The sequence below is a fragment of the Physeter macrocephalus genome, chromosome 14 (assembly GCF_002837175.3).
Source record: "Physeter macrocephalus isolate SW-GA chromosome 14, ASM283717v5, whole genome shotgun sequence".
In the NCBI taxonomy this organism is placed as follows: Eukaryota; Metazoa; Chordata; class Mammalia; order Artiodactyla; family Physeteridae; genus Physeter; species Physeter macrocephalus.
In genome coordinates, this window is record NC_041227.1 from 62,669,676 (window position 1) to 62,691,166 (window position 21,491).

The following is a 21,491-nucleotide window of genomic DNA, read 5'->3' on the forward strand; positions in this document are numbered from 1 at the left end:
GAGATGAGGTCTGAAAGGAAAAGGGTCAGGGAGGGCGTTGTCTAGGGCCTCACATGGGATGAAAAAGACTTTGGCTTTTATTTCTGAGTGAGATGGGAAGACTTTGAAGGCGGAGGAGTGATGTGATTGCTGGCTGTGGGGTGAGCAAAGACCGTAGGAGGTAAAGGTAGAAGCAGGGAGACCAGTTAGGAGGCTCCTGCTCTAAGGCGGGCAGGAGATGGAGGTGGCAGTGGGGGTGGGCACATTCCCGACATACTTAGAAGGCACAGCTGACAGGATTTGCTGGTGTGGGGCGAGAGGAAGAGAAGCACTGAGGATGATGCTATTGTTTTGGCCTGAGCATTCTCAGCGTCTGGAATGTATATCTGGAATAAGCGAGATGACTCCGCTTGGTGGCTGGGGCAGGGGGCTTAGATGCCATTGAATCCCATGGTGAAAATATTTATGTTCTTTTAAATATTAAACCATTCAAATGTTAGGTAGATAAGACAAAAATCGAGCTGGTCTTACCTAAAAGTAGAGGTCTGGGAACTGCTGAGATTGGAGGGTGCCCAGATGCCTTTCTAACTGTGCCCATCCGCTCCCTTTGGGAATATGAAGGGTCATCCCAGCTGAATTACAGTCAGCCCTCCACATTCATGGATTCAACTAACCTCAGAAACTAAATTTGCCCTGCACCTGGCAACTATTTACATTGTATTAGGTATTATAATTAACCTAGAGATGATTTAAAGTATACCATGTGCTCTAATTTCATTCATTTACAGGTAGCTGTCCAGTTTTCCCAGCACCACTTATTGAAGAGGCTGTCTTTTCTCCATTGTATGTTCTTTCCTCCTTTGTCATAAATTAGGTGACCATATGTGCGTGGGTTTATCTCTGGGCTTTCTGTCCTGTACCATTAATCTATATTTCTGTTTTTGTGCCAGTACCATACTGTCTTGATTACTGTAGCTTTGTAGTATAGTTTAAATTCTGGGAGCCTGATTCCTCCAGCTCCGTTTTTCTTTCTCAAGATTGCTTTGGCTATTCGGGGGTCTTTCGTGTTTCCATACAAATTGTAAAATTTTTTGTTCTAATTCTGTGAAGAATGCCATTGGTAATTTGATAGGGATTGCATTGAATCTGTAGATTGCTTTGGAATGGCCATCATCAAAAAATCTACAAACAATAAATGCTGGAGAGGGTATGGAGAAAAGGGAACTCTCTTGCACTGTTGGTGGGAATGTAAATTGATACAGCCACTGTGGAGAACAGTATGGAGGTTGATTAAAAAACTAAAAATAGAACTACCATATGACCCAGCAATCCCACTACTGGGCATATACCCTGAGAAAACCATAACTCAAAGGACACATGTACCCCAATGTGCATTGCAGCACTATTTACAATAGTCAGGACGTGGAAACAACCTAAACATCCAAAGACAGATGAGTGGATGGACCTAGAGACTGTCATACAGAGTGAAGTAAGTCAGAAAGAGAAAAACAAATATTGTGTGTTAATGCACATCTGTGGAATCTAGAAAAATGGTACAGATGAACCGGTTTGCAAGGCAGAAATAGAGACACAGATGTAGAGAACAAACATATGGACACCAAGGGGGTAAGGAGGAGTGGGATGAATTGGGAGATTGGGACTAACATGTATATGCTAATATGTATAAAATAGATAACTAATGAGAACTTGCTGTATAGCACAGGGAACTCCACTTCTCTGTAAGGTAGAAACTAACACAACATTGTAAAACAACTATACCCCAATTAAAAAAAAAAAAAAGGAACAAATTGGGTCATTTGTAGAGAGAACGAAATTGGGTCATTTGTAGAGATGTGGATGGACCTAGAGTCTGTCATGCAGAGTGAAGTAAGCCAGAAAGAGAAAAATATCGTATATTAACGCATATTCGTGGAATCTAGAAAAATGGTACAGATGAACCTATTTACAGGGCAGGAATAGAGACGTAGAGGTAGAGAACGGATGTGTGGATGTGGTGGGGGGGAAGGGGAGGATGGGACAAATTGGGAGATCAGGATTGACATATATACACTACCATGCATAAAATAGATAACTAGCGGGAGCGTGCTATAAATAAAGCACAGGAAGCTCAGCTCGGTGCTCTGTGATGACCTAGATGGGTGGGATTGGGGGGCTGGGAGGGAGGTCCAAGGAGGGGGGATACAGGTATACATACAGCTGATTCACTTCATTGTACAGCAGAAACTAACTCAACAGTGTAAAGCAATTATACTCCAATAAAAAAAATTTTTGTTGAAAATAAGTATATGATGTGCTTAGGTTATATGGAAATACTGTGCCATCTTATGTAAGGGACTTGAGCATCCACAGATTTTGGTATCCTTGAGGGTCCTGGAACCAATCCCCCCCTTACCCACTGATACTGAGGGACAGTGTACTCACCCTCCACCATGGCGACTTGCCGCCTTCCCTCCTTCAGGTACTTGAAGTGCTTCCTGTTGCCTGGAGTCCCTCTTCCTCTCTGCTCTCCTGGCTTGTCCACATCCTTCTGTCCTTCAAGGCCCAGCCGAAATGTCCCTTCCCCCAGCAGGAAGGCCCTTCCTTCCTCTGAACTCCCCTACCTATAACTGCGACCTGAAGTTGGATGGCCTGGCATTGAGGTCCAGTGGGTCCCCTTGCTTCCTGTGTGGCTTTGGGTAAAACACATAAAAGCGTCTCTGAGTTCCAGTCTCCTCGTTATAAAATGGGGACAATTACGAGAAGAGTATGTATGTGAAGAGGGTCATTTTTAGACATGCGCGTGCAATACAACGTGTAGTCACTAGGATGCATTATGAACCTGTTATTGCGTGTGGGATTTATGATCAAGGTCTCTCTCTTCGACAAGGATTCTTCAGCTAAGGGCGGAATTACAGATTTAAGGGCCTACCCAAAAAAAGTTTCACAGGCCTTTAGCGCCATCTAGTGGCTGTGTCCTGAATTTGAGAAGCGTGAGAAGCTCTGGAAGTGAAAGCTCTTACTCTTAAACAGGCTTGGCAGAGGGCACAGTTGGCCGACGCAGGAACTGTTGTGCCTCAGAACACGGTGCTGGGTACATGGCATTTCCCCATAGATTCCAGAGAGAGAGCTGCACCCAGATCTCAAGGGCATTTTGAAAGGAGCCATTTTCAAAGCAATTGGTACAATGCTTTTGTTGTCTCTTCTTAGTCACCTGCTTGAAGCAGCCTGTCTGGAACGCACAGGGTGTGAGTGTGTGTGTGTGTGTGCGTGCGCGCGCGCGCGCGCACGCACACACACACACACACACACACACACACACACACACACACACACACAGAGAAAACCACAGAAAGGAGGTCATCTCACTCGGGGTTGGGTTTAAAGTCAGCTTGAAAATCAAATACTAGAGATGGAGTCACCCTGGAATCCAAGTCTTGGGCCTGTCTGCTCTTCCTGTTGTGCATCAGGCTCTCCTCTAAAGATTCCCCATGGCCCCCGATTACTTCTCGAGTGTTTTCATCATGGCTGTGGACCAACCAGCCTCCATCCTCCTGCCTGGTGGTGAATTCTTTGTGAGTGGTCAGAAAAACCCCTAAAACTGGTCATTTATTCTTTCCCATGGGTGTAGCTGACATGTGGTGACTTGGGTCCACCTGTTTACACCCGCTGCTTGGTGGTTTCTGCCTGCTTTTCTTTGTTTTTTGGCCGATGGGGTGTATAATGGGCTGTCCATTTTTGACTCTATGATAGATGTAGAAATAAGATCAGTTTCTGTTTGTTTCAGGCTCCTCCCTCCCAGAGCAGGGCTGCTTGCAGAATGGGTACCTAGGTGTGTTGGTTGAATAACCGACTGATGGTCCAGGCCTCTTGCTCTCCTTGCAGATCGAGTCCAAGGACTGCACGGCTGGCTCCCCCCTAGTATGGCCAATGAAGAGGATGACCCAGTCATACAGGAGGTAACTGCTGTTCCCCACCCTCTGCCGGGGCGGGGTCCCTTCCATCCATCCTCAGGCCAGCCTGGGACCTGTTGGCGTCCTCTCTTCCTCATACCTGCCTGGCCAACCCCTCACTTCTTTCAGGTGTCTGATCCAACATCCCCTTGTCAGAGAGGATTCCCTGACCCTCCTGCCTCACATGACGCTCTCCTGCATACCCTCCCTAGCCCCTTACCTTGGCCATACCCTGCATTTGGCCACAACACCTCTCAGCCCCTACACATAAGTTTCCTTCCACTAAAGTGTAAGCCTCATGAGGGCAGGGATTTTGTCCTGTTCACCACTGTGTCTGCAAAGCCAAGTCCAGTGCCTGGCAATTAATAGATACTCAGTGACTATTTGTTGAATGAATGAATGGGTTTGACAGCTCCCTCTTCTTCATGGGCTTATGCAGATTTGGTCATTCAGCAGTTGTTCACTGAATCCATGATGTGCTGGGGACTGTGACAGCAGGGAGCCAGGCAGTGTTCTGCCCTTGGGAAGCTTAGGATCTGTGAGGCGAGACTGACAAGGAAGGGGTCTCAAGATGCAGACGGTGGTTCCAGAGTCAGCCCAGACCAAGGCATATCCTAGAGGCTCTGGGCCTTTGCACATGCTGTTTGCTTCACATATGCCTCCCCTGTGCCTGATGAGCCTTCACTCATCCTTAAGGCCTGGAGGTAGGAGAGAACATGGTTCATAGGAAGAGCTAGGAAGCAGGAAGGTAAACTGCATGGTGGGGCAGGGGCGGTGAGGGTTGAGAAGAAAGAGCCGGGTCACACCGCCTGAAGACAGGCCAGTCCAGGACAGGTGTTGGAGGGCACAGGGAGGAAGCCCTCCCCTGCCCCATCCTCATCAGAAAAGCATTTAATCGGGCCCTCTGGGATGCATCCTGATCTGGGCAGCCTCGGAATACATTTTTATTGGGTTATAGTGAACCTGGGCAGGGGGCTCTGGACATATCCAGGTTGGAGATTTAGTTCCCTTTATTTTTAGCATCAGCTGAGCTATTTCCTCTTCCCCAAATGGCCTCAGAGCCATTATCCCTGAAATTTGAGGAGCATGCTTGTTCCCGGGGCAGATTGGGCATTGGGTTCTGTCTCCTGGTTAAGTCTTCTTCCCTTGTTCCCAGATCGACGTGTACTTGGCCAAAAGTCTGGCAGAGAAGCTCTATCTGTTTCAGGTAATTATAGGACATAAAGGTAAGGGGGAAAAAAAGCAAGTGTTGGTGGGTGGTGGAGACACAGTAAGTGGTCGGCCAGGAACAATTTGAAACCTCCGCATTGCTTAGAATTCTTGGCACAGGGGGTGTTTGGTAAGACAGTCTCTGCTTTTATGGGCAGGTCAATAGTAATCTCTCATTTTGAAGATGGGAAAACCAAGGCAACCCTAAGAGGCAGAACAGTGTAGTGGATAAAGCTTGGGCCCTGGGGACAGTCTCCCAGCCTTGAGGCTTGGCTGTGAGTCCTTGGGCAAGTTCCTTAAAAAAAAAAAAAAAAAAAAAAAAATCTGTGCCTCAGTTTCTTTATTTGCAAAGTGGTGATAGTAATAATACCTGCCTGATAGGGTCCCCACGGGGATCAGGTGAGTCCGTATTTAAGTGCTTAGAACACCACCTGCCTGGTGCAGAGTTAGTGCCGCGAATGGTCGCCACCGCGGTAACAGACTCAGGGAGCGGCTTTCTGGGGCAGCTGCAGTCAGCATTGGTGCGCCTCTGTCCCGCTAGCTGTGAGCCCCCCCAGTTGTTATCCCTGCCCCCTCCCCTCTTAGCTGGGCTGGTAGTTTAATCATAGTCACTCACAGGTGTTGACCCTAGACTGCCTGCAGGCACCATTCAAAGCATTTTACATATGTTAACTCATCTCCTCCCACAATACCCCTGTGGTGGTTACTATTGTAATTTTATAGCAGCTTTATTGGGATCTCATTCACACCCGTGCAGCTTCCCTGTTTAAGTGTAAGTGCAGTGGGTTTTAGTCTGTCCACAGGGTTGTGCAACCAGCGGCACAGTCTATCTTAGGAAGTGTTTGCTGCTGCTCTGCCCTCACTCCCTGCAGTCCTAGGCAACCGTTAACCTATTTTCTGTCCATGCATTTGCCTGTTCTGGACATTTCATATAAATGGAGTCATGTAATATGTGGCCTTTTGTGTCTGGCTCTTTTGTTTAATGTGATGTTTTCAGGCTTTTCCATGTTGTAGCATGTATCAGTACCTCGTTTCTTCTTATGGATGAATATACTTCACTGTATGGACCTATATGCCACATTTTATTTCTCCATACATCAGTTGATGGGTATTTGGGTTGTTGCCATGTTTGGGCTATTATGCATAATGCTGCTATGAACATTCCTGTCCAAGTGTTTGTGTGGAGAGTTTTTCATTGCTCTTGAGTATATACCTGGGAGTGGAATTGCTGGGTCCTGTAGAAACTATGTTTAATATTTTGAGGAAATGACAGACTGTTTTGAACCCCTTTACATTCCCAGCAGTAAGGTTGTTAAGTATTTTTGTCCCCACGTTGCATATAAGAAAAAGAGGCCCAGGGAGGCTAGTAACTTGCACAAGGGGCCTGAAACAGGGTGGCAGCACCCTCCAAGCATGTGCTGGGAAGAGGCCTGCTGTTGGGCCCCTGGCATCTGCCTTTACAGGCCGTGGCACTGGGGGCTGCTGTCTGCACCTGCTTCCTTGACTGACTGCAGAGTGATGGAACGGATGGTGGTGACAGTGACCCATGTGTGTTCATGGTGTGCCAGTGCCGGGTGTCAGCTCCATTTGCCTCATTCCCTGCTCCTAATGGTCCTGGGAGGCGAGGAGCTTGCCTGAGTACACAAGGAGCAAGTGGCAGAGTTAGGACCGCCTGATTCTAGAACTGGCACCCTTCCCCACCACCCTTCCCAGCGATCAGGAGATCACAGACCTGCCCTGGACCTTGGCAGACCAGGGGCCTCCCGGGCTGTCGTGGGCTAGCCTATCCCAGCTCAGGGCTCAGCCCAGACCAGCTGTGCTCCAGGCCGTTCCTGGACCTAAGCTCCAAGCTCCTGCCCCAAGCTTCAGTCCAGGAAGCAGGGAAGAGTCACTGTATTGCTATTTAAGTGAGCTTTTAGGAAACAGCCATTTCCTTGGGCTAGAATGCAGCTGATCCAAATGGCCTCCAAAGGAGGGTTACTTTATGCACTGCCACACCTCCACCAGGCTCATTCATAGCGATGGCCACAGCCTTTTGTGAGTGAGTCCAAACCATGACTCATCCATCCACCCAGTGGCATACGTAAAGCACGGGAGAAAGAAAGGAAGAGTGCGTCTGTGGGGAAGGATGTCTCTACATCCTTTGTTCAGAGAAAAGAAGCGATTTCAGAGCAGTACGCTCAGATGTGACATAACTTCACACCTGATGACACTAGGGCCCAGAGAGAGCTCTCTGAGCAGGTCAGTGGCAGACCAGCTCCCTTCTCTGTCATCAACTTTTTATTATGGAAAAATCCACACATCAGCAAAAGGAGAGAGAATGGGATAGTGATTCCCATAGATCTGTGGACTGAAAAAAAAAAGCACAACCTAACAGTTGAGAATTATGTTTTATTCGGGCGTATTGAGGACTTAAGTCCGGGAGATAGCCTCTCAGCTCTGAGGAACTATACTGAAGAGGTAAGAGAGGAGTCAGGACTTATAGGAGTTTTTGCAAAACAACAACAAAACCCCAGGGAGTCAGAACATCAGAAGATTACTGTTTGTTAAAGAAAACCAGACTCTCGAGTTAATGAATTTAGCACTTTTCTATGTTTGGGACGTGGCAAGAGTCTGGGCTAATTGAAATCATTCCTTTGTTATGCACCTTAACTATCTAGGGCCAGTCTCCTGTTTTCTCCATCCTGAGTCCCCTTAGGGTGCACTGTAGGGGGAGTGGCTGCAAAGGCAGAGGGTTGGAAGGCCACAACATCCTTTCCTTTGTCTACAGATCCATCGTCGGGCTTTAGCAGTGAGCAGTGTTCGCCAGTTTTGTTTTCCCTCTTTGCTTCCTGTGGTCTCATTTCCCTTGTCCTTCTCCACCTGTTTGGCCTGTAAACTAGCAGTTAGACTTCAGACACTTACTCTTGACTCCCATGGCAGTGCGCTTGACTTCCTAGGGCCTGTGGGGCCATGCATGCTGGGGCCTGTCTGATGCTTAGGCATGTCCCTTGGACATTTGAAAACTGCTCTTTGGAAGGAGATTAGGTGGAGCCGGTGAGAACGGGATGCAGGGATGCAGGCAGAGACCAGCGAGGGCCTCTGGTCTGAGGTGGGCGTGGAGGGTGGCTATTGATTCTTGGCCGGCGCCTCTGAAGCTCAGCTCTCATTGGGGCTGGGCAGGGTGGACTGACGGCTCCCTTCCCTTCCCCAGTACCCTGTGCGTCCAGTCTCGATGACCTACGATGACATTCCGCACCTCTCAGCCAGGATCAAGCCCAAGCAGCAGAAGGTGGGGCTACCCTCTTGGATGGAGGTGGAGGGAGGGGAGGGGTGATAGGGTGGGAGCTGAAAGAATCCCGGAGACAGGCCTTTTGGGGGTGGAAGCCCAGAGGAGTGATTGGAGATTTAGGAAGAAAACCAGCAGCTTGCAGGGCCTTGAAAGCTGCAGGAGGAAAAACTTGCAGAAAGAAGGGGGTGGGCAGCTCCAGAGAGGCCAGGGAGGAGTGAGGCTTGAGATGAATTAGAACATGGGGTGGGGTGGACCGACGTGCACAGGACAGGGCAGGGCCAATGCGAAGAGGCCACGATATGGGGAATCTAGTGCCTCTCAGGGCTAGAGTGATAGGGAACAGGAGACATGCCTTTCCTCAGGCACCTGCAGCTCTAGGCCCTGTTGCCATGTAAAAAGCTGTACCAGTATTGCCAATTCTGCTGACTTTTCAAAAGAAGTTGGAAATACGGAAAAAAGAGAAAAGCTCTTGATTTTTAAATGTTGGCACCTAATTTAGATTTTGGGGAGTGGAATTGTGGGTGCGGGCAAGCAAAACTACATGAACCCCCGACAAAAATAGCATTCTGGCTCTTCTATTGGAATGTGGGTTTGTGGCTTTTGTGTGGACTGAAGCCTAGGGGCCCTCGGAGAGGGATGATGTCAGTCCTGCGTCTGGGCAGGGACTGGGGTTAGGGAGGTGGGCATGGTGGGTTTGAGGGGATCCCCTGAGGGCTGTGCCTTGGGGTCCTCATAGCTGGTGGGGGTGTTTGGTGCCTCCAGGTGGAGCTTGAGATGGCCATCGACACGCTGAATCCCAACTATTGCCGCAGCAAAGGGGAGCAGATCGCGCTGAACGTGGACGGGGCCTGCGCTGACGAGACCAGCACATACTCCTCGTGAGTTCCCCGAGGCCTCCGAGCTTCACGTTGTTCAAATATGAGCCTTCCAGAGCCCTCAGAGATACCTAGGCCTTGTGATCTACAGTTAAGCTCCCCAGCAGCGTCCCGTCTTTGCATGGCTGGGCCTGGCACAGACTCGTCCCCCTGGGAAACGTCTTCCCTCCCGAGATGGCTCCTCTGACCAAGTTCTTCCTGGGCCAAGAGGCAAGCTGGCCCCTCGTTGGAAGAGGGAGCTCCCACCCACTGCTTGTTTCTTGGGCTGCACATGAGGTTTCCTCATCCCCAGCTCCCCTCCTGTGGCACCTGTGGCCTGTCCTGTGGCCTTGGTCTCTGGCAGTTGGATTTCAGGTGTCTGGGGTGGAGGGGGCCCCCCCTACAGGCCCAGGCCTGGAGCTTCCTTCCCCTTGACGTCTGTCCTCCCTGCGCTTGTAGGAAGCTGATGGACAAGCAGACGTTCTGCTCTTCCCAGACCACCAGTAACACGTCCCGTTATGCTGCTGCGCTCTACAGGCAAGGTACCCGCGCTGGACATCCCTGGCTGCCACGGCTTGTGAGGGCTGAGTGGGTGGGAGGGAAGCAGAATGGGGGCTGGAACAGGAAGAGGACACCCCGAATGCTAGATACCCACAGAGGCCAGACGGGTTGTAGAAATGTCAGATTGTCAGGGGAATGGAATTTGGCCACCTCAAGGGACTTTTAGCTTAACACTACGATACTCGATGGGGTGGAGGTCCAAGGTCATTGTCCTCCTGGGACACAGACACACAGCATAACCTTTTGGATGGGGTAGAATTTTGTCTTAAATACAAGGTAAGTAATTCCATTCCTAGAAAGCATCTACGCAAGAGAAATGAAAACACGTCTCCACACAAAAACTTATATGTAGGTGTTCATAGCAGCATTAGTCATTGTAGTGAAAAGTGGAAATGATCCAAATTCCTTCAGCTGATGCACGGATAACAAAATATGGTATAGCCATACATTAGAATATTAGTTAGCCATAATAAGGAAAGAAGTACTGATAAGCACTCCAACATGGGTGAGCCCTGAAAACATTAGGCTACATGAAGGGAGCCAGGCACAAAGGACCGCACGTTACATGATTCCATTCATATGAAATGTCCAGAATAGGCAAACCCATAGAGGCAGAAAGTAGATTATTGGTTCCAGAGGCTGGGAGGAGAGTAGCGTGGGGAGTGACAGCTGCTGCTGATGGGTGGGTACAGGGTTTCTTTCTGGGGTGATGAAGATGGTCTAAAGTTGACTGTGGTGCTGGTTTACTAGTTTGTGAATATGTTAAAATACATTGAATTGTATGCTTGAAGTGGGTAAATTATATGGTATGTGAATTATATCTCAGTAAAGCTATTAAAAAGTGCAAGGTTTCTATAAGTATTTAGAGTTTATAAAGCAATAAATGAAGTTTGAGCACTTAGGAAATAAACTGTGATAGAATAAAAGTAATGTCAAATAACTATACTCTTCTATTTTGAACCCAAGTCTCAAGGGTTATAGTTCCTTAAAGCCACATTCCTTGCAGCCAGGCCTAGTCACTTACTTACTTCTCGTCTCAAGCATTCTGCTCCCTCTGGAGTCCCAGAGAGCTTCCACAGAGCCTTAGTGTCTGTCTGATTTCTTTTCTTTCAAGGCTACATTGGCTTGATTGAAATTGATTACCTTTGCACTGCCTCCCAGTGCAGAGGTCTGATTCACAAGAGAAAGTCACGATCTTTGCCAGAGACGGCGTAGACACTCCTCCACCGGGCTCCGCCAGGCCTCCTCTCCAGCCCCGTTTGCACTAGCCAACTTCTTAACAGGACGGGTGGGATTTTGACAGGAAGAGGTGGGAGGATGAGGAGGAGAAGAGATCTGGGTGTGTGTGGGGTTAGGGAGGCGCTGAGGGTGGTCTGGCAGAGGCCTGGCGGGGGAAGGAGCAGGGCGTGTTTGGTGTGGATGAGTGGCTCAGCGTGGCTGGAACAAGCAAGTGCGGGAGGGCAGCGGGGACCGGGCTCGGGAGGCCCTTGAATGCTGGAGGAGGAGGCTTTGCAGGCAAGCCTTAAGGAAGTGACGTTGGGTGGAAGAGTCTGCGTTCATGTCTTCATCTGGTTTGTGTGCTTCCTGTGTCTGGCACAGCCAGATCGGGTTGGGAATGGCCATCGGCCTGGTGGTCCCAAGGCTCTAGGACTGGGGGCTAGAGCAGAGGTGGGAGGTGGTTTGGCAGTGAGCCGAGGCCTTTAGGGGAGTCTGGGGCCCTTGGTAGCTCCCTTGAGCCAAGCTGTATGGGTCAGCCTCAGCTCCTAGAGTCAGGTCCAAGCCCTTCTTCCTCTGCCAGGTGAGCTCCACCTGACACCTTTACATGGCATCCTGCAGCTGCGGCCCAGCTTCTCCTACCTGGATAAGGCAGATGCCAAGCACCGTGAGAGGGAGGCAGCCAACGAGGGTGAGCTCTGGACCCCCAGCCCTGCTGTCTGTCTGTCTGTCTGTATATGTTAGCAGGATAGGTTGGTCATGGGAAGAAGTATTAAAGGGATGGATTACAGGATCCTTAGCAGCATCCCTGGCTGCTACCCACTGGATGCCAGTAGCACCCACACCCACAGTTTTAACAATCAAAAATGTCTCTGAATTTCCAAATGTCTCCTGAGGAGCAAAATTGCCCCTAATTGAAAACCACTGACTTAACGCAGCTACCTCGGTCCAGAAGGAGAATTCACAGGCTCCGCTGCTTGAGACCTGCCTGGTGGGTGGGGTGGAGAGCCTCCAACAGAAGCTGCAAGCAAGGCTTTTTCTTTTGCAGCGGGAGACTCTTCACAGGACGAGGCAGAAGAAGATGTGAAGCAGATCACGGTGAGCTCTGGCCCCAAGAGAGAGTGCAGCCTGGGAGGCAGCAGGGCCAGCTTTGTAGCTCAGCTTCCTGGAAGCAGCAAGGGGTGGGAGGGTCTGCACAGAACGTGGGCTCTGGGGTGAAACATACAGAAACAGAGTCCATGCCTTAGAGCCTCTTTGCTGGGCTACCTGGAGGGATAATCTAACCTCTGCCCAGCCTGAATTGGGTGGCAGTGGGAAATGCCCCATATGTGAGGTTCTCTGGCCTCCTGGTGGTTGCTGGGGCAGCAGCCTGGAAACGCCCCAGGCCTGAAGTTGTGGACCCGCCCCGCCCCCCAACCAGGTGCGGTTCTCCCGGCCTGAGTCGGAGCAGGCCCGCCAGCGCCGCGTGCAGTCCTACGAGTTTCTGCAGAAGAAGCATGCTGAGGAGCCCTGGGTCCACCTGCACTACTACGGCCTGAGGGTGAGCTGGGGTCCCTGGGCGGTGCTGACACTGGCCAGGGTGGGGTCCTGGGAGAAAAGCCCCAGTGCCTGGGAAGTGTTACCTGGTGGCCTCATTGTCTCACATCTAACTTCTTTCAGATTCAGTCGTAGCCACTTGGTAGTGTCACAGGGAGAGAGGTTAAGCCCTGTGAGCAGTTTGTCCTCCTTTCCCACCTACTGTGTGCCCCAAGGGAGTGAGTCTGCCACGTCACTGGTGGGGGTTTTGGCCCCCCGGGCACTCCCTGAGTGTGAGCATCTTGCCGGGCTCAGTGAGCCTATGTTTGGTTACGTACTTTTAAGTATCGTGGGCCCTGAATGAAGGCTAGATGCTTCATCGGCTGCTCCGTGGAGAATCAGCCATCTGTCCCATGGCTGAGTTCACTGTGCACCTGCCAAGGGTGATTTTTACTGTACTTGACTTAGAGCACAGTCCTCGAAACTGTGTGTTGAGTAAGGGAAGCAATTGAATATTAGCTCACAAAGACACCATAGACAAGGGCTCCCCAGCGTTTTTCTCGGGGAGGAGCAACCCCTGATTATTCTGAAACCTTCCTGAAAGAGATTTGTGTTGACAGAGCCTTACACTTTGGGTCAGTCAGACTTCCAGAAGCTCTATTTCCTAATGTGTAACCTTAGGCAAATTACTTAATCTCTCTGAGCCTCAGTTTCCTTATCTGTAAAATGGGAATAATAACAAGAGTACCTAATTTCATAGTTATTTGGAGGATGAGATGAGTTAGAGTATGTATACAGCCATTGGAACAGAGCCTGGCACATAGTAGGTGCTCAGTGAATGTTAGTTTTTATTTTTATCATTGCTTTCAGTGTTCCTGTATCAGACAGGGCACTGAGGCGCGGGTGCTGGGGCTGTGTAGTCATAAAGGCGGGAGGGTAGTTGGTTGAGCCACATTGCAGAGGCCTTGGGTGCCATGCTCAGGAGGTTGGATTGATCCTGTGGCTGGCCTCAGAGCAGGACAGTGGGTGGCTGGAGCAGGTGGTGATGCAGGGGTGGGAACTGGATCACAGAGGGAGGCCTGGAATGTTGGCTGAGGTTCCTCTCACACCCTCTCCCTCCCCAACAGGACAGCCGCTCTGAGCATGAGCGCCAGTACCTGCTGTGCCAGGGCTCCAGCGGGGTTGAGAACACAGAGCTTGTCAAGTCACCCAGGTGAGACTGGCCAGCCCCGGGCTGCTGAGAGCTTCTGAGCCCGACACTGGCCCCAGGAGGGTCCCTCTGTTGTGGGTCCTCCCTTGGTACTGTGGCCCCTTCTGTAACATGGGGGAGGGATGTGGAGGAGCCCATCATCCTCTGGAGAGGGCCAGGAGGGGGTGTGGGAGTTTAGGGGGGCTTGGATACAGCCTGGTTGGGGGCTGGGTGGGGCAAGGACAGAGCCCTGGGAGCTGCTGACCCCGTTCTCTCCTGCCACAGTGAGTACCTCATGATGCTGATGCCTCCCAGCCAGGAGGAGGAGAAGTGAGTAGAGGGGCTGAACGCCTTCAACCGCCTTCCCTTTCCCACCCCCTAACGCGCACCTGGCCTCCTAACCCTTTGCATTTGTTTTCAGCAGAGACAAACCCGTGGCCCCCAGCAATGTCCTGTCCATGGCCCAGCTGCGCACCCTGCCCCTGGCTGATCAGATCAAGATCCTGATGAAGAATGGTGGGTGGGCAGCCCTGCCCTGCCCTCTGGGGGTCCCCAGCCCTGCCACCTCCTGGGGAAGTGGAGTTAGGACAGACTTAAGGACCAAGGGGCGAGACCAGAGGCCCCACTACCCAGAGCCCGCCCAGCTTTACAGCTCTGGCCTTGTGTGGAAGGCGCACTAGAGCTGGGGGCAGGCTACCTCAGATGGGCTGCGGGTCCCTGCCACCTTTGCCACTCCCCTGCTGTGTGAGCCTGGCCAGGCCACTGGCCTTCCTGAGCCTTAGATTGTTTATCTATAAAAACGGACTAAGATAGCTCATGGGGCTGAGGTGAGGATTCAGAAGTGAGGCCTCTAAAGGGATTGTACAGAGCCTTGCATGTGAATGTGAGCTACGTTCATTTTCACAACGAAGCGCGTTCACTTGCACTCCTTTGTGGCGCCCTCGCCAGGCTCTGCACCGTGGGGACGCTGAAGGCCAGAACCTTTAGAGTGGCCGTGAGCCTTGAACCTCAGAGCGGAGTCCCAGGCCCTGGGCTCTTCTGAGGTGCCGGCACCAGGGGCTCCGGGGTCTGAGTGGAGAGGGGCGCTCCTGGGGGGAGCAAGGCCGCTGGCCTTGCTGCAGAAGACACTGGGCCTCCCCAGGCCCTGCCCCTTCTTACTTGGGCTGGGGGCTCGGGTGGGGGAGAGCAGAGCACGGTGATGAAGTGCATGAACTTTGGACCCAGTGGCCTGGCTTCAAGTCCTGGCCATGCCACTTACTAGCCAAGTGATCATGGGTGAATTTTGAAACCTTCCTGGGCTGAGTCTTCCTCATGAGGCACGCCTGGTCTTCCAGTGGGTGTTTCCTCCAGGGCTCAGTGAGAGGCGGGTGCCTGCCCAGAGTAAGCAGCCAGTGAATGCCAGCTGTTACTGTTAGCACTGTCACGCTGGGATTGTTATGTGAGCCCAGGCCCCTCTTGCCTTGTCTGATGTCTCCTGTGCCCTCCTCAGTGAAGGTCATGCCTTTTGCCAACTTGATGAGCCTCCTGGGCCCCTCCATCGACTCTGTGGCTGTTCTGCGTGGCATCCAGAAGGTGGCGATGTTAGTCCAAGGAAACTGGGTGGTGAAGAGGTAAGTTCACCTTAAGGTTTTAGTCCCTTAGTTGGGAGTGCTTAACCCAGTTAAATTGAATGTAAGTACTGATGTTTTGGGTTGAAGTCTACCTTAGTGCGTTTTATTTGTCCAGCTTACATTGCATTTTATATTCATTTTTACCTTCTTTTCTTGTTATTCCGTTTTCCCCACTAACTTGGAAATTATCCTTTCTTGACTTAGTGATTACCCTGCAGATTTCACAGTTTAATATTAGTTGCCGCTTTTTACTCTCATCCATGACGATTCAACGACCTTTAGAATATTTTATATTTATCTTCCTCTGAACTCATGTGTCATTGTATTTATATATTTTAATTCTGTTTTAAACCCCATAAGACATTATATTATCCAGTCAATATTTTTTAGATCTACTCACGTATTTGCCTTTTTATTTTGCTCATCATTCCTTTCTGCATCTCTGAGTTCCTAATTGTGATAATTTCCTTCTGCTGAAGTGAAGGTCTGCAGGTGATGAATTTCTTTGGTTTTTCTTTATCTGGAAATGTCTATTTCACCTTTGTTCTTGAAGGATATTTTTGTTTGTTTTTAATTTTATTGAAGTATGGCTGATTTACAATATTGTGTTATATTTTTTACTGAGTATAGAATTCTAGTTTGATTATTTTCTTTCCACACACTGACGTAATTTCATTGCAGTTTGACTTCCATTGTTTTTATTGTCTGTCTAATACATGTTCCTTTGTTTCCCTCTGTTTCCCAGATTTTCTCTTGCTTTGGCTTCCCAGGGCTCGTTAAGATGGGCCTAAGTGGGAATTTCTTTTTATGTATCCTGTTGGGGTTCATAGGTCCTGAATCTGTGGCTTGCTGTCCTTCAGTAGTTTCTCTCCTCCTGTGATTCCTCCTCTAGACCCTGCCGCCTCCCTAGACTGTCAGTTTCTAGGGGTAGGGACTGTCTGTTTTGACTCTCCCTTTATCCCTGGTACTCAGTATAATGCCTGGCAAACGGCAGACCCTTGGTAAATACGGTGTGGCTACGTTTTACGCACACTTGAATTATATTACTTCTAAATTGTGTAATATAAAATACTTGAATACTCACTTTTTAGAAAGTGTGATGTAAAGTGAACAATCTGTCAAAATGTAAATTGTTCCAAATTTTTAAAAAAGTTATTCATTGCAAAAAGTCCATCATTTCACAGTTGGTTGGCCAGGTAAACTGCAAAGTCATGTCACTGCCACGTGGTGACGGCCTTTCCCTGGGAAACGATGCCCAACATGCCTTGTGGGTCCTTGCAGCTATTGTCTTATGTGACACAAGTGTTTAATTACGAGGACCTTCGTGATGGCACATCACTTGTTAAATGGGACACTTATGTGTATTTATGCTGCGGATGGATGAAATCCAGGAGGGACCATCCCATTAGCCCCCTGAGGATGCTCGCCCAGAGGAGGCACGGAGACTTGCCAAATGTCTGGCAGCCTGGCAGCTACAGAGCTGGGGTTTGAGCTCCCCCAGCACCACGCATGCCCTGGTGCTGCTGCCCCATTCAGCTTATGGTCTTGCCTGTCCCTGTGACTTGAAGATAGGCCCTCCCGGGCCCTGTGTGTTCTGCCACACCCGTGGGTAGTGGTCCTTCCATGCCCTGTCCCTCTGTGTTCCTGTGAGGAGGTGATACAGGATGCTCCCATCTGTTGAGTAAATGTGTCTGGACGGCTTGTTCTGTGTCCTGCACTGTGCTCTCATTCAGTGCTGTCCCTGTCCTCAGGAAAGTGGGCCGGGGGGATGGGGGTGGGGCAGGCACTGTTACAGCCCAGTGCACGGACCACACTGTGTACTTAGTGGGTACCTCCTCTCCGTGGCAGAGATGGGGCCAGGGCCCTGTCTCGTAGAGCTTTACAGGAAGGGTGGACACAGAGCTCAATTTTGAAGGAAAGCAGTAGTTGGCTGCCAGGTGGGATTGAGGAGGCAAGTGGGGTGGGGAGAGAGCAAAGGCGCCCCGGGCATGGATGGCCGGGGACGTGTGTGTTTTCCTGGGCAACAGGGTCTGCATCTGGACTTGGGGTCAGGAGATGCTTTTAAGCCTTGCTGCTTGCTCATTTGCCCTTGAAGGTCCCTGAGCCTTGAGTGCTGGTCCCATTCTCTCCAAAGGCTCCAGCCGCGCCCGTGCTTGGGGTCTGTCTGGATCCCAGTCCCTGACCCCTCCTGCCTCAGCTCACACTGCTTCCCCCTTCCCTTTCAGCCGGTGGTAAGGCCTTGTGTGTTGCTTTACAGGTGGGACTTGCCGTCTGCTAGAGTCCCGGGCTCACCTTGGCTGTCTCTGAGCCCCTGGCCCCTCCGACTGTGTCAGGGGCCTTGGGGCTGGGCCAGTGGGTGAGGGGGGCGTTGGGAAAGGGGTAGGAGGAAGAACTCTTGGAGCCAGGCTCCCAGGGAGAAGGGGAGGGTCTGAGGGGAGCGGTTGGGGCCCAGGCCGACACTCGCCCGTGTTGGAAAGAGGCCTGAGCTTCCACTCGGAGCCTGAGGGAGTGGGGGGCAGAGGGGCTGAGGACAGGGACTGACCTGCCGCCCTGTCTCATTGGCAGTGACATCCTGTACCCCAAGGACTCTTCTAGCCCTCACAGCGGCGTGCCTGCTGAGGTGCTCTGCAGGGGCCGAGACTTTGTTGTAAGTGCCCAGACTCTCTGGCCTCCCGGGTTGGGGCATCATGGGAGGAGGACTGGGGCAGCACAGAGTGTCCCGGACCTTCGCCCAGGCAGCGGGCAAAGGGCAGGTATGTGTGGCCAGGGTGGGGCTGGGGGGAGTGGAGGGCTCTGGACTCTGTGCCTTTCTTCTCCTTCCCCTCAGACCCTGGAGTCTTCAGCTTCATAAGAACCTTTGAGTTCCTAGCCTGGAGGTTGCAAATGGAGTCCCATAGGTAGATTCTGGCCAAGGAGCCATTTGACCTGAGTGGTGTTTTTAAAATGTTGACTTAGTTGTCTATTTTTACAAATCACAGTCACGATTCAAACTAGATTTGTCTTGTCATGAATAATTGGACAGTCTGGTACCACTGGACCCGCACCCCCAAACGGCACGCTCTTTGAGTGGGGCTCACGCTCCCCAGTTCACAGCCGCTTTCCTCGTGCGTGTCTCCTGCACTGTTGCTGTGGGCTTTTTGCAGCTCCTGAGCTGGCTCGTGCCTCCACCCCGTCACCCTATCTGCCCCCCGGCCCTTATCCAGAGCTTAAGTCCCAGCCGAGGCATCCCTCCCAAAGGCCTGACCCCTGAGCTGCTGGGACCTGCACTGCCTCCCTTGACCTTGGCAGTGTGCTTTGAGTTTGCTGCAGTCTGTCTCCTTGGAGCTGTCCGTGGTCACCTTGGTGAGCTCATGCGCAGACCTAATCACACCAGGCAGCCCTTAAGCCGTTTCAGAGAGTGCCTCCGTTTTTTCTTTTCCCAGCTGGGTGTCCCAGCTCCTGTGGGTACTTAGCGTCTAGATGCCTGTGTGGTTTCTTTTTGTCTCTGGGGGTCAGGGTGCAGTAGCATCGACTCCCAGGCTCGCCTTCCACACGTGTGCCACTCACCCTCAGCTGCCTGTCAGCCCTCCTCTGTTCGCGCAGACACCGTCACATCTGGGGGTCTGGGAGAGGGTCTAGTCAAATCTGAGTTGCTGTAGGTGACATACGGGCAAGGTATCCCCCATCCCAGGGAGCTTCTGTGGTGTGGAGTGGGTCCAGCTGCCCTCCTGGAAGAGGTGGCCCAGGAGGTCCTTTACAGAGGAGGAGCTGGAGGCTCAGAGTTGAAGTGATTGCCCTCAGCCAGGACCCAGACCCAGTCTGCCTGACACCCAGGCCGGCTCAGAGCCGCCACTTTGTGCCCTCATCCCAGGGTTCCAGGGCAACAGCAGGGGTTTTGGGGACAGTCCTAGTAGGATCCCTGCCTCCTGGAAACAAGCTTCTTTTTCTCCCTTAGATGTGGAAGTTCACGCAGAGCCGGTGGGTGGTAAGGAAAGAGGTGGCAGCGGTGACTAAAGTAAGTGAAGTTCTTCTCGACCCGAGGCCCAGTCCCACTACTGGAGGAATGGGGGCTGAGTGGGGCTTTCGGGCTGGGTGTGCCTCACCTTTGCCCCCCTCTCCTCAGCTCTGCGCGGAAGACGTGAAGGACTTTCTGGAGCACATGGCCGTAGTGAGGATCAACAAGGGCTGGGAGTTCATGCTGCCTTATGACGGGGAGTTCATCAAGAAGCATCCAGATGTGGTCCAGCGGCAGCACATGCTGTGGACGGGCATCCAGGCCAAGTAAGAGCTTGCTAGGCGGGATGGGGGGAGCCAGGCAGAGGAACACCAGGTTGTCCCCAGCCACCTGCTTCCAGCGGGGAGCACAGCCTGGCTGCATCTGGGGCGGGAATGCAAATCTCAGGCTGTGTGCACCCCTCCTCCACTCAGGTGGACCTTGCTGCTCGATCCCAGAATCCCCCTGGCAGATACCTGGCACAGACACGCCTGCTGATCCGAGCCGACTCAAACTGACCCGCATCTGTTCTGAGGGGTCAGGAAGGAGGGGGAAAGCACTCAGGAGCAGGAGTGGGGGCTTGTGTGGCCCAAGGCAGGCTGGCGGGAGACCAGCTGGGGAAGAGAGGGCGGGCCACCGCTCCCCACCCCCGCCGCGGGGCTCCGAGCCGCGGGGAGAGACCATCGAAGCTCCTGGCGTGCGGTGTCTTCAGGGACTAGGATGTCCAGGGCTTAAGGGGGTGTTTCTGCTGGGAGGCAGGTGACGTGAGGGGACACGGTTTAAAGTTAAGAGGGTTCACTCTTCTTTTCAGATTAGAAAAAGTTTATAATCTTGTGAAGGAAACCATGCCAAAGAAGCCGGATGGACAATCAGGTGTGGAGAGGTGTCGGCTGGGTGGGCCCCTAACCCTGACACTGGCTCCAGAAGGGCTACTTTTCTGGAACTTGTCAGGGCTCAACCTGTGGGGGGATATGAGCGGGGGTGGCTCATTGTTGGCTGCCCTTGTGTGCCCTCTTCCCTCAGCTGGAGGCTTGTCCAGTGGCAGAGCCTTGGCCTCAGGGACTGAGGCTTCTGGGTTCCAGGGCTGTGTCTGGGTTCCAGGCTGCTGAGATTTCTCGACCTCCAGGGTTGGCGGGGATGCTGGCGGCAGGGACTCAGCAGTAACCCACGCTGGCTCGGGCCTCTGAATGTGGGAGTCTGCTCTTCCTGGTTCTGTTTCTTCCCTCACTGTTGGGGTAGCCACATTCCTTCTGGGTAAGGTGGGGGGCGAAAGGCAGGCTGGGCCACTTGCTTCTGTGCCAGCTGGCTTGCATTTTCCCTTTCCCCTTCCTCTGGTCAGCAGGGTGTCCCCATCAGGATGGAAGGGAACATCTGTGGGGCAGAGGGGCCATGGGCCTTCACCTCAGGCCCTTTCCTGCACGGTCCCTGCTGTCCTGAGCAGCCCTGTGTCTCTCCGCAGGGCCTGTCGGGCTGGTCTCTGGGGACCAGCGGGTCCAAGTCGCCAAAAGACAGGCCCAGCAGAACCACGCGCTGCTGGAGCGGGAGCTGCAGCGGAGGAAGGAGCAGCTGCGGGCGTCCTCGGCCCCGCCCGGTGTGCCGCCCGGTGTGCTGCCCGGTGTGCGGGTCAAGGAGGAGCCCATGAGTGAGGAGGGGGAGGAAGAGGAAGAGCGGGGAGCAGAGGAGGATGAGCGGCCCGCGCACACCTCGCCCGGTGGTGGCCTCCACAGCAGGCTGGCCAACGGGCTGCCTGCTGGGCGGGCGGCAGGCGGGGACAGCTTCAACGGGCACCCGCCCTCAGGCTCTGCCGGTACCCCCGTGGCCCGGGAGCTGAGGGCCTTCGTGGAGGCCACCTTTCAGAGACAGTTTGTGCTCACGCTGAGCGAACTCAAGCGCCTCTTCAACCTGCACTTAGCCAGCCTGCCCCCCGGCCACATGCTCTTCAGCGGCATCTCGGACCGCATGCTGCAGGACACGGTGCTGGCCGCCGGCTGCAAGCAGATACTGGTGCCTGTAAGTAGCGCCTGCTGGATGGGCAGCACACGCCCCCTCGGAGGGCTCCTGGGTCGGCAGCATCTTTCCTGGCTGAAAGTGGCTGTGGAGAGAAGCTGGTACCAGAGTGGCCTGAGCCCTGCCGGCTTTGGGGAAACAGCTGTTTGTAGGGTGCA

The 21,491-nt window shown here is 52.3% G+C and overlaps 1 protein-coding gene across 6 annotated transcripts in view; it reads left to right on the forward strand.

The window, feature by feature from the left end:
* The window catches only part of POLR3E (RNA polymerase III subunit E), a 34,901-nt gene that overhangs the window by 3,946 nt on the left and 9,464 nt on the right, over positions 1–21,491 (forward strand). For 2 of the 6 annotated variants that reach the window (XM_055090089.1, XM_055090091.1), the window contains exons 2-19: positions 768–822; positions 3,862–3,935; positions 5,086–5,136; positions 8,332–8,409; positions 9,172–9,287; positions 9,723–9,805; positions 11,623–11,730; positions 12,088–12,137; positions 12,460–12,579; positions 13,682–13,767; positions 14,029–14,073; positions 14,168–14,259; positions 15,233–15,353; positions 17,919–18,000; positions 19,288–19,347; positions 19,456–19,613; positions 20,138–20,199; positions 20,786–21,336. In XM_055090089.1, the coding sequence (XP_054946064.1) occupies positions 768–822; positions 3,862–3,935; positions 5,086–5,136; positions 8,332–8,409; positions 9,172–9,287; positions 9,723–9,805; positions 11,623–11,730; positions 12,088–12,137; positions 12,460–12,579; positions 13,682–13,767; positions 14,029–14,073; positions 14,168–14,259; positions 15,233–15,353; positions 17,919–18,000; positions 19,288–19,347; positions 19,456–19,613; positions 20,138–20,199; positions 20,786–21,336 (1,992 nt within the window). Of the gene's footprint in view, positions 1–767; positions 823–3,861; positions 3,936–5,085; positions 5,137–8,331; positions 8,410–9,171; positions 9,288–9,722; positions 9,806–11,622; positions 11,731–12,087; positions 12,138–12,459; positions 12,580–13,681; positions 13,768–14,028; positions 14,074–14,164; positions 14,260–15,232; positions 15,354–17,918; positions 18,001–19,287; positions 19,348–19,455; positions 19,614–20,137; positions 20,200–20,785; positions 21,337–21,491 lie in introns of all 6 variants that reach the window. The other 4 variants (XM_055090088.1, XM_055090090.1, XM_028498824.2 and 1 more) reach the window with 3 other exon arrangements.